The sequence below is a fragment of the Elgaria multicarinata genome, chromosome 5, assembly GCF_023053635.1.
Source record: "Elgaria multicarinata webbii isolate HBS135686 ecotype San Diego chromosome 5, rElgMul1.1.pri, whole genome shotgun sequence".
NCBI classification, from domain to species: domain Eukaryota; kingdom Metazoa; phylum Chordata; class Lepidosauria; order Squamata; family Anguidae; genus Elgaria; species Elgaria multicarinata.
In genome coordinates, this window is record NC_086175.1 from 97061733 (window position 1) to 97073890 (window position 12158).

The following is a 12158-nucleotide window of genomic DNA, read 5'->3' on the forward strand; positions in this document are numbered from 1 at the left end:
AAGCACCATTTGATTATGTTTATATGAACATAGGACCGTATGCAGACCATATAGTCCCAAACTGCAGATTAAGAAATGAAATTTCTCATGGTAATGCAGTAAATACATTTTACTTGCACATTATAGCCAAGTTACAATACTGAGAAATCCATCTCTTTCAGATATTTTTAAATGGCCATCTGGGTAATGAAGAATATGATGTTCCACCTCGACTCTCACCCCCTCTACCAGTTGCCTCAGTCATGCCGAATATGAAGTAAGTTTAATTTTAAAATTAGCATTGAACACAGACAATGACGGAAAAACATAGATGGCTTGATTAATTCCACAAACGTTTAATAAGTGTCTTTTACAAACTAAGATACTACATTGTTAGCGAGTAGTTTTAAAATACACTAATAATATATGTTTACTAGAAAATTAGGTAAAGCCCTGCTGGAGAAATACCAAATGAAAGTCTAGTTCCTCCAAGTCCTATTGACTGGAAATTCGTAGTTATACATGACAGGAGCATCTTTCTTTGGTGAAGTTCTAGAGAATAATGGATTTGGTGGTGCATTCACAGTGCTGTAAAACCAGAATTAGCATTTGATGGGAATGTGAATTTTTGCCTCTACAGGAGATTCCCTAAAATCCAAAGACACCTCTCAGAACTACCCATCCTCCCACTCATCGTCAATCAGTATAGAAGGAATGAGCACATTAGCAGTTTTATATAATTTGTTGAAACCACTCTCAAAGGCACTTTTGACAGAACAAAGAAAACCTTTTCCTAGACCCCACTAGGTGGATCTTATGTTTTGCCTTTTATAATTAAGCATGGAGCTTATACTATTTTCCTTAATATTGTAGTAAAGACACAGCCCAGCCTCAGCAATTAGCTAAAGGCAAAAGGGAACTTTGGGTAAATGCATACTAATGAGTCCAAGAAAACACTTCATTATTATGCATTTGAAAGAAGTGTTTTCTTGGGCTCATTAGTATGCTTTTTCTGTCTTCTACTGGACACAGTTTTTATCTTTGTTTCCTATTGGCCCTGACGTGCCCTGTGTATTGTGTGCAATTGTTTTGAATTTATACCTGCAATAAAAAGTAAAGTTTTTATATGTGGAACATTTTTTGTCATTTGTCTACGTATCAGGGCAGTCATCTTACCAAAGTTCTATATTAAGATGTTGAACAAAAATAGCTTTTGCTGTATTTCCATATATTCTTCATTTATTTGTTAGCCCAGTGGTGGGCTCCCATAAATTATCTGGCTTCCTCATAGATAGAAAAGCCATTACATAATAGTGTAGGAATGGGCTAATAAGTATCAACATATTAAGTTTGATGATACTTGCAAAGATTGACCCTTCCCCTTATATATTTGACATGTTCTTGTTCTCATGGAAGGTAGATTTTCTATGTTTTTTAGGCATGGCAGATCAACATAGAAACTTCCATTCAACAGTTATTTTTTTTATCATTTTTCCTCACTATATAGCTTTGGATGAATTTAAGTCAAAATAGTCATAGTTATATCATTTGCTTGGTGAACTCCCACATAGATCTAGAAGTCACTGTAGCATCATTAAGTGCAGGGATATATATTCATATAGTTTGGAGGGGGTTGCAACATACCCAGAAAATGTTTTTGAAGAGAAAGATATAAATGCTTGAAAGAAATATTATTACTTTTTAAAATATACAATGTTCCTTGATGTATGCTTAATAAAAACGTTGGAAGTAAAAGCACTGCCCAGGGAGCTTTGGCTATTGGGCAGTATAAAAAAGCAATAAATAAATAAATAAAATTTTATGACTGACATAACTAGAGAATACAAAAAATTGACAAATACGGGCTGGTAGGTAGATTCCGCCTTCTATACAGTCTAAGGTATAAATCTTGTTTTAGGTGCTCCAGAAAGTTGGGGAACGTCACATACAATACTGTATTGGTTTAAAAGACATGAGTAGCTTTCATTAGTATCTTTGTGTACACAGGTTAGAAAGACTACTTAGTTGAATCATGCAGGTATTTATGTTTGATTTCTCCTTGAAAACGTACTAGGCCTGAAAAGCACAAGGTGATACTGACATTCACACTGGCCTGGTTCAGACAACACGCTAAACCATGCTGCTTAACCACAAAATGGTTAATGGAATGCATTATGCATTATGGTTTAGCATGTTGTCTGAACCAGGCCAATGTTGAGTACACACTTGGTAGCAAGCTTTATTAGGTCAAGTACAATGTAAGAGACCCTTCTTCCATCTTCGCAAATAGAGCAGGGTAAGGGATGTCTCAAGCTGCACTGAATTTTTGTTCGGGCAGGAGGCTTATCCTAGCTCTACCTCCTAAAAGGTCCAGTATGATGTGAGAAATTCCCCTTCCCAAACTTGTCTGGCATGTGCAAGAGACTTTAAATAATGGCATATATGTTAGCCAAATCAATACTTGTGGACACCTTTTTTGTAAATTTCACTATATAAGCTACTTTCCTTAACAAAGGTTGTAAAGGATTAGTAGCTTCCAGGACATGATAAACAAAGGCAATTCCCCATGGGATTAGAGGTGTTTGTGTTAAAATTGGCAGGAGGGACTCTTTTGAAATACATTCAGAGTACATGACATACTTCTTAAATTCTTTTAAAATAACGTTGCTACATAGTCGATTCACATTGTTGAAATATCTTTGTTTCAAGATTGAAAATTAATAATAGTGATGATAGCATTATTAGTGAGAATGACTGGTTTAGTGATGTTGCTGAAATTCATAACTATTTGGTTCGGATACATATTTCTTCAGCATAGAATGTCATTTGCCTGAGAAGTCTTCTTCAGCTCAGAATCTAAAATCCCATGCACCTGCAAAGTGATATTCAGGCTGCTTTGTTAGGTGAAAGAGCCAAAAAAATATATTCAATAAGTGAGAAGTTTTCGCAAAACAACTAGGCAGATTCCTTACATCTGTGTGTCTGTGTCTTCACAAACTCAAAGAGAAAGCACATATAACATTCTGCCCACAAACAAATGAATGGAGTTGTTTCTCCAATCACTCCCATAGAGAAAAGCTGCCCATCTAAAAACAACAACAGGGAAAGGGTAGATACCCATGCCCCTCTAAGGAACCTGTTACCTTAAAGGTCCTTAATAGAATGCCTCCTTCAGCAGTTTCCCCCCTCCTGCAGCAGTTTTTTTAAGCATGGCAGCTCCCCCATCTCCCCATATATATGAATGGGAAAATGGCTCCATTTACTTGCAGAGGTTGAGGGGCAAAACCACCTACACAGCCCACTGGGTGCCTGGTGGGTAGCGCATTGGCTTAGAGGTGCAGTGGTGTCTATTGACAGCACAGTGAAAGTCAAAGATGTGTTTGTATTTCTGCACTGCTGCTGATATTTATCCTGGTTGTGCTTTTATATTGTATTTTATATCATGATTTTATACTGTTTGTTTTATACTTTGAATGGTTTTAATTTTTGTGAACCGCCCAGGGAGCTCCGGCTATTGGGCAGTATAAAAACACAATAAATAAATAGTCATACTTAGAGTAGACCCATTGAAATCAGTGGGACTCAAGTAAGTCATCAGTAACAAGGCCTAATAATTTTAGTGGATCTACTGTGGCTAAGTCTATACCTTACCCATAAACAAGAAATACTAAGTATATCTTACAAATAAAAAAATATATTATAGCAACATAGGCAACTTAGAAATGTGAAAATAGTTTTAGGAACACAATGGAGTTTTAGACTGAGAAAAAGCAGAATAGAAGCCATACAAACTGCTTTTAAAACAGAAGGCAATTTTAAAAGCAATTGTGGATTCAGCAGGAGAGCCATGTGTGTAGTAAATAATTCTTACATGGTTAACATATCAAAACCACTTTATGACTTAGAGGTTTGCAAGATTGGGACTGAACATCATACAGAGCTGTACGACTGTTTTGCTGGTTCATAAAGCACTATAGCGTTTATGTGCTAAACCACAATTGGGCATTTCTCCCCATAGACATTGCTGGCAGCAATGGTTTAACATCTTCCCAATACTGCAGTTGAGAATGAATGCTATTGTGGTTTAGTGAATCAGCGAAAGAGCCCTACAGCTCTGATTGAAGTTTGGTCCCAATCCTGCATACCCTCAAGGTTTTATAGCCTCACCCAAGATTTCCACTCACTTGTGAGTACTTGTGCAAGGTTTTGATGGTGCATTGGGTGCCTCCTGATTAGGGGAGGCTGTCTATGAAGTTTGGTCCTGCTCCTACACACCTTCAAGTTTTATAGCTGCAACCCCCTTTTTCATGTACATGGGATTTTCACGCCTTGGTGAGTAATCACACAGGATTTTCTTGTTGGATTGGGTGCCTTCCAAGTGGGGGAAGCTGTGTTTGAAATTTGGTGCCAATTCTGCAAACGTCCAAGGCTTTTTAACTGCCATCCCCTCTGGGTGCACCCAGGATTTTGCTCCTTGTAGCCCCTGCTGCAATATAATCAATGGGAAAACCATTGCCACTGCTTAGGCAGGAGGACTGCAGCAGGGCAGGTGTAAGGGAAAGGAGCAGATTAGGCATGGTAGCCTAATAAGCTATGCACAATGGTTTATTAGCTCAGTTGTGTGGCGAGGCATTGTGGACTAATTCTAAAATAATACTGTGCCTAGTTTATTTTCTCATTGCAGCAGGGACTGCAAGAAGCAAAATCCTTGGTGCGCCAAAAGGAGATGGCAGCTATTAAGCCATTGTGAACTAAAATGACAGCCACACATGGCCTATAAGCTGTAAGCCTCCCAGAGAACTTGAATATCTGGTGGCATATAAATACTGTTAGCAAACAAACCTACAAACATGTCAGGAAAGTAGCTGAAGCCCAATCAGCCGGAGAAGAACCTCTAGTAAAAGTTTAGAGTACATTAAGCAATTGTTGGCAAATGGGGTCATATGTTGGGCTCCAATATGAGTGTGATAGTCTGTAAAGTTACCAGTACAACAGTGTCAGTGTAGGAAAGTTTAATAGTAGTAAGTAAACAATGTGCAATTGCACAGCTGTTACTGTTTCAAAGTATAGGTTATAGGGTATTCCTTTTCTGTTTTGCATAACTGTTTTGTATGTAATGAGAGGCTGTCAGGTCTGTAGCTATTCATTTCCATAGAGCAAGAAAAATACATGTGGAAACAACATTTCAAATACAGATCTGCCTGTCCAACTCTACAAAAAGCTGTTGAGGGGGGGAGGCTTTCCCACATCCAGTTTTGATTCTGCCAGCAGTTGCAAGCCACCTACTAGTAGTGCTGATTCTGCCAGGCAAGGGAGAAGTGAGAGCTAGACCAGGTGTCATTAGCATCCTACACTCCATGTCAGTTTGCAGAAACATGTTGCTTGTCACTGTTGAGAATAGAATTCCATAGCACTGGTATGATGCTATAGAGCTGCTTTTACTAATGAAGGCTAGTGTACAAATGTGATATGTAAGTTAATCAATGCTGGTAGAGCAGACTAAATCCTAAACACCAGTTCAGATATAATGTTGAGCTTTGAATAATTTTAACCTGACCCATCTGAACTAAGTTAATGCAAATGTATAGGCAAACAAGATTCCTGCTTGCTGAATGGAACTTTTCCCTTGCTCTTAAGTGTTATTCACCTATCGTCCCCAAATGGTACACTACCCAGCTCACCAAAAATAATTTGGTTTGGATGTACCAAACTGGACTGAGATAATTAAGTTTAGCAACTTCCTTGGACTAAGAACATGCTTACACCATAGTTTCTTAAGCTAAATTTTAACCCCAAAATCAGTTTGTTCATGAATGTCATAGTCAGTTTTGTTTCAGGAAGACAAATCAGGTTTCAATAGTTATATTTAAACCAGTTCTAAACATTTTGGAAAGGGTTCTGTGATCAGAGCAACACACATGTAGCCTTCAGTTATGCTCCTGGTTCTCTGGGTTAGCAGCATTAAATTTAAAATTCTGCTACATATTAACTTTGAATATTTAGTTGGGGTACAGACAAGAGGCACAACCCTCTTTAAGGATATGATGTCCTTTGGCTCCCTCTACAGAAGGTGGTTAAATATTGCATTTCAGACAGCTTTTGAATTCAGGTTCAAAAATCTCATCTTGCACTGGAATTGCACTGTTAATATAATGTGATTTCTGCTTCACAGATTTTTCAAAATTGAAATTAACATCAAAGCTTTTTTTACAAACTTCATGTTATGTTTAATATATGTTGAATTATCTTCTATTTCACCTCCTTGATTTTATAAAACTTTAATTTGCACATAATAGTTGGGTTGAACATTTGGAACCACCTTCTTTAATCTGAGTAGCACATTGAACTTTTGAGTAATAATAAAAGCAAACGTCAGGAACCCTACACAAGGTGTGAGGGTGCTCTTGGGTGGAGTGAATTTTGAGTGGGAACACAGCGGATGGGGAGAGGATTAAGCACTTCCTCACTTTCCTCAGCTCTTCTGCTCCTCAACTCAAAATGTCTATTGCTTGAAGCGGCTTATCTCCCCCCCCCCCTTTTTTTTAAAAAAAAGGGGGGCTCTCTACCTTTTAATATTAATGCATTATAAATAGATTGTTTTGAAGTCTAGTCTGATTTAAACTTCTTAAATACTTGTTTTTGTGTCTCTGAATTCAAATATAATTAGGAAGCTTCCCAAAACGACATATGTGATTCCCTTGTTATTTCATGATTCCCTTGTTATTTCACAAATGCTTCTGAAATTTCCCCCAGTTTTTTTTAAAAAAAGTTTGATATGTGGGTCAGGATTGAGGAAAAATCCATTCCCTTTTTGGGCTTATGGAAACAGTTTTATAGTTGATGCATGCCAGTAAATACAGCATAACATTAAATTATGGGTTCTTTTTATGATTGACTTCACCAAAATTATCATTGTTTTCTTAAATGCAACATAGATCCTACAACTTTAATAAAACAAAATGCTGCTCTTATGAATAGGACAAGTTATATTAAATTCCTTGAATGTCATCTTTCCTTTAATATTAGTGAACTTGCATTATAACCTTCTGATTATTTTGAAGAATGTAATCTTATTTAAACTTTAAATTCCTGATTTGTATCTCTGAAAATGAAATCACTCTGTTAAAGTCCACCACTCTCATGGGGTTAATAACATCTAACTGAGGAAGTCCCAGAAGTTTCATGATTTTACTGAGTTCATGATTTTACTGAGTCTGAGTTCTGCATTTGCCTTATAAATGGAAGTTAAAGATTATTTATTGTTTTTGTGGACTTTGGGTAGCATCTGCTTAGACGCTAGTGCTAACACAATTACAATGCCAAAAACATTAGCTGCCATGACAGGATTTCCAGAGAATCCTATCACACCAGGTAAAGCTATGTACACTGCCATAGAGGTCCCTTATGCTAGCACAGTGTAATTTATATTAGCACCAGTGTCCTGTCCTCCCTTTCCCCCCCCCCCCCATTTTGTTACATACGCTGTGTCAAACCACTGGCAGGTGCCACTATGAGCATTGCGTTTGGGCCAAGCAGATTTGGGTTCAAAAAACATTTTAAATGGATTTTATTTTAAGGTTATTTTAAGGTTTTATTGTCATATTCTTTTAAATCCAGTTGAAGTCTTTTATGAGAATTGTTGTATTTATTGCATTTTTGTAAACTGCTGACCTATTTTATCTCATGTACAGCGCTTTGTCAGAATGTGCTATATAAAAACACAAGTGAAAGCTTCTAACTTGTAGCTGTGTTAGGAGGAAGGGAGAGGATGTGGGAGTATATAAACCCCTGGAGGAAGCTAACTCATTCATGTCTCCCTAAGTCATAGTTTAGCTTGATGTCCCACACTCTCAGCCTCACCTACCTCATAGGTTTGTTGTAAAGATAAAATGAAATGGGACTATTTCATTTCATCCCTAAATGTAATAAATAATAGATCTGTTTTCTATAACAAATAAAACTTATTTGGGTTTGATATACTTTTCTTTTGAGGTCGTCTGTTCCTGTTATAAATTCCCTCACTGAGAAACCAAGGGAACATGTAGAAGAAGATGAGTACAAGATTCCTTCATCCCATCCTGTTTCTTTGACTTCACAGTCACCTCATTGTCATAATATAAAGCCTCACATTCGGTAAGGTGGTTTGAAGACAATGGCAGAGCAGTCATTTGGCATGATTGTGTATTTGACTTCAATTTAATCTCATCTTTTTATTGATCCAAGTCATCATCTTAAAGTGATTACAGCTATTACCACTTTCACACACACTAAATTTAAAATACTTGATTCGTCATGAAGTAGATCAGGAATTTCTCCCCTGATTTTTAATACTGTTAAGAATACTGTCGATTTTTTTTTAATGGTTATAGAGCAAAGACTACAGTGAGTATTTTTTGTTACGACTCAGAAAATTTAATTCCTAGTTTTTGCATTAGCTTTTAATAATTGTGATTTAATTATTTAACTTAATGGAATCTTACCCTCTTCTAACAAATGAGATAGCAACAAATGAATAATTGTTTCTGACTGGATAGATGAGTGGTTAACAGATTTGTGTAATTGGATTTTTCTTATTGTGGTAGTCCCTGATTTTATTTTAATGATCACAAACTAAGGATTTCTGTTTTAGTAGCAATATAAAGCAAATTACTGGTTTATATAACTGTCAAGTTTTATTTGGAAGTAAAGCCTCAAACTACAGCACAAGAATCAAATGTTACATTTCTGTGGGTTGTTGTATGTGTGTGGAGAGGGAGTTTTTCTTGCTTTAAGGCTAAATTAGGTATTGATTAACTGGAAATAGTCATCACATTCAAATTGTAAAGTGCACTGAAATTTTCAGTGCACTTGTTTGGATTCAGTAGTCTGTTTTGCTGATACTTTCTCATGAACAAACTTCTCTAGATTATGCTATTTAGAAGAGAATAAATGGCCCTGCATATATGGCATAACACTATAATAAGACATTACATTCTGGTAAATTGAATTGTCATTTGGTAATTCTATTGAATTCTACTTCTTTATTTCTATTTGTTGTGTAGATATTAGATTGGGCCTAGAAAAGTAGGATATTCTGTTAAAAGGAAATAAAGTTAGTGTTAACTCTTTAAACAACCAAAAGCTTTCACTTGCCAAAAGTTTTAAAATTATTATTATTATTATTATTATTATTATTATTATTATTTAAGTCTTTCATATCTTAATTTGAGATTTATTTTTTGCCTCTGACAGACCATTCTGAAAGTAAAAAAAATAGGGATTTTAGGGATTTTTAAAGTGTTATTTTTTCCCCATTTGGACAACAACTAGTATATATGTGTGTTTTTTATCTCTGCTTTCAGTGTATGTGAAAATGGAATAATGAATGAAATGCACAATACTGCCTCCGAGATGAAAAGATTGAAACATCCAGAGATGGGTATGACTTTTCATCTTTAACAAAATCTAAACGAAAATAATAACTTTTTAAGATGACATTTTAAAAACGCTACTTTTGTCGTTCAGGAGATGCCTTTGAATCCGCTGTCCCAATACCATTACCACCTGCGCGGCCTCCTGTGAGGGAAAACTTGAAACATGGCTCAGTACTCAACAGGACTCCCTCTGATTATGACCTGCTGGTGCATCCTCCAGGTTATATCTTTTTCATTGTCTATTAATATATCTCCTTATTTATAGTATAAACTGTACTGGGAGTAGGGGGAATGATGTATTTTTTAATGCATAGAATATTTATATTTTTTAAACCAGCACCTATCTTTATTAGTGCCACAATTATGTGTCCATTTATACTTGATGTATAAACATAAGCATGCATATAAATAAAACTAAATGGAGACATGCATATAAATAAAACTAGATAGGGACATATAATTAGCCGACATAAAATTAGTCAACTATTTTATGGCAAATTTGTTATAATACTGCGGACAAACTTCAGATTCAATATATTTCATGCAAATTACTATAGAACTGTTTTGGAATACATACACACACACATTGTTAGGATCCATGAGGGCCCTTTGACAAATGTAGAGAGTTGGGTGGGTTCCCCTGACTGCTATTCCATATCCAGTTCTTCCCAAGTCCTTTTGAATTTTGGGGAACAGTTTGCCTCATGGTGCTGGGTGCTGCTTTTATAGAAGAAAAGACTCTATTTCATAGATTCTATAGAATCATAGAAAAGTAGAGTTGAAAGGGGCCTATAAGGCCATCGAGTCCAACCCCCTGCCCAATGCAAGAATCCACCTTAAAGCACCTTCACTAGAGTGCAATCTTTGAATATTAGCTACAATGTGCAGATGATGTCACAACCAGACAAAACTTGTATGAAGAGTAAAGCAGATTGACTATAGTAAAAGGTCATTCACAGCAGTTTTAACTGCTGGCTTATGCATAGTAGAAATGAGACTTACAGTTTCATTGCTGGAGTCACTGAACTGCTAGATAAATCTTTGGAGGAAAAACTTATCTTCATTGCCAGAGAAAACCAATTTTCATCTTCACTTTTGATTATACCCTTAATGAAGTTTTGCATATATAATGAGTTCTCTCTCAATGTAGGTGAAGATGATTCTGACCACACGCCACCCTCGCTTCCTCCACCCCCTCCACCCCCTGCACGTCACAGCCTCATTGAGCAAACAAAGCCACTTGTTGCAGGGAGCAGACCTCTCTCTGGGCATGAACTGTACCTTCCCCCTGCTGGTAAGAGTTAAAAGCAAGCATATTTTACATCTCAGAGACTTCGGCAGACAGATAAAATTGCCATCAGGAATTAGCCATCTTTGGGCATACTTCTAACTATAAATGTCCAGGTTTGTGTTTTAAAATTATAAAGCTGCAGTTATATAAAAAATATAAATGTTTTGCTTTCTCACGTTTCATAAAGTAATTTAATTAAGGTAGGACTTCCAGACATTGTGAGAAAATAGGAAATTTGTCCACAGTCTCCTGATGTAGCTTTATGTTGTTGTTGTTGTCGTCATCTGTGTACTTAAATCATTTTGACTCCACTCTTCAACCTCAAAGGCTCCCAGAGTGGTTTACAAAGATCAGTATAAAATAATCCCTGCTCTCAGGCTTAGAGTTTAAAAGATGTGATACAAAGGAAAAAGGATTGGGAAGAAACAGGAAAAAGAAAACTTCGCAAAAATTCTTATACTTACTAGCTGGAATGGAAGCAGTGCAAGGAGAGAAGTTGACAAAAAGTTGCTGAACTTTCAGTTGAGTCAGTGGAATAGCCCTGCCTTTCATCTCTCCTCTGCTGCAGTCTGGTGTTAGGTGTCAGTGGATGGGAGAAGGAGCCTGTTAGAGCTGGTTTCTCAGCCAAGCTGATAGAGTGGCCCTGCTTTCCTTCCCTGCCTTTGGAATCTGATGGAATTCTTATAATTAACATAATCGTACATAAATCACCTTTGGGGTGGGTTTTGTGTGTGTGTGTGTGTGTGTGTGTGTTTTTAAATTTTTTGCAGCTCTTCTCCAACCTTCATTTGAAACCATGGTTTGAAATAGGTTTGCATTACTGGCTTTCACCTCATACTACTCTGAATCCAACCCAAAGCGTTCTTTTTAAAAGGTGCCATTGCAGAAGCAAGAGGGGTGGGGAATAACAACTGCAACAGGTGCAGAAAATTGGCATGAAAAAGTGTAAGGTAGTGAAGTTTTGGGGGTGTTTTTGGAAGCTCCTTAACCACCTCTTTTACTGCAAGAGTTGGAGGAGAGAATTCATGGCAACACTTCTCCGACCTTCATCTGAAATCATTGTTTGAAATAGGCTTGCAAACCATGATTTGAAAGAAATCCTGCATAGGGCAGTTAGTCCTATTCTGCCTGACAATCACACTGTGGAAGAAAGGCTGGAATCTGCATGTGGTCTGAGGAGTGCTCAACCCCACAGCACATTGAATTAAACCTGCAATTATTAGACCTCTCCTGCTCTCATTTATGTTTCTTTCTGCCCTTTAAATTCATCTATTGTTATAACAGTGTTCGAAGAACAGAAATATGCAAAAAGCTAATTTCTTTAATTTTTTTTAAATAGATCTTTTCTTTGATCCTGTAAATGGCTTAGTTCCTTTACCCCCAGTTCGAAGATTAACTGGTGAAAATATGAAGACCCACAGAACATCCCAGGACTATGACCAGCTTCCGTCTTGTTCAGGTAAACAAAACCTCTT

The 12158-nt window shown here is 36.8% G+C and overlaps 1 protein-coding gene across 3 annotated transcripts in view; it reads left to right on the top strand.

The window, feature by feature from the left end:
* Nucleotides 1-12158, top strand: part of CBLB (Cbl proto-oncogene B) — an 88516-nt gene that overhangs the window by 69424 nt on the left and 6934 nt on the right. For all 3 annotated transcript variants that reach the window (XM_063126859.1, XM_063126858.1, XM_063126856.1), the window contains 6 exons: nt 162-256; nt 7972-8112; nt 9321-9397; nt 9484-9612; nt 10543-10686; nt 12023-12142. In XM_063126859.1, the coding sequence (XP_062982929.1) occupies nt 162-256; nt 7972-8112; nt 9321-9397; nt 9484-9612; nt 10543-10686; nt 12023-12142 (706 nt within the window). The remainder of the gene's footprint in view (nt 1-161; nt 257-7971; nt 8113-9320; nt 9398-9483; nt 9613-10542; nt 10687-12022; nt 12143-12158) is intronic.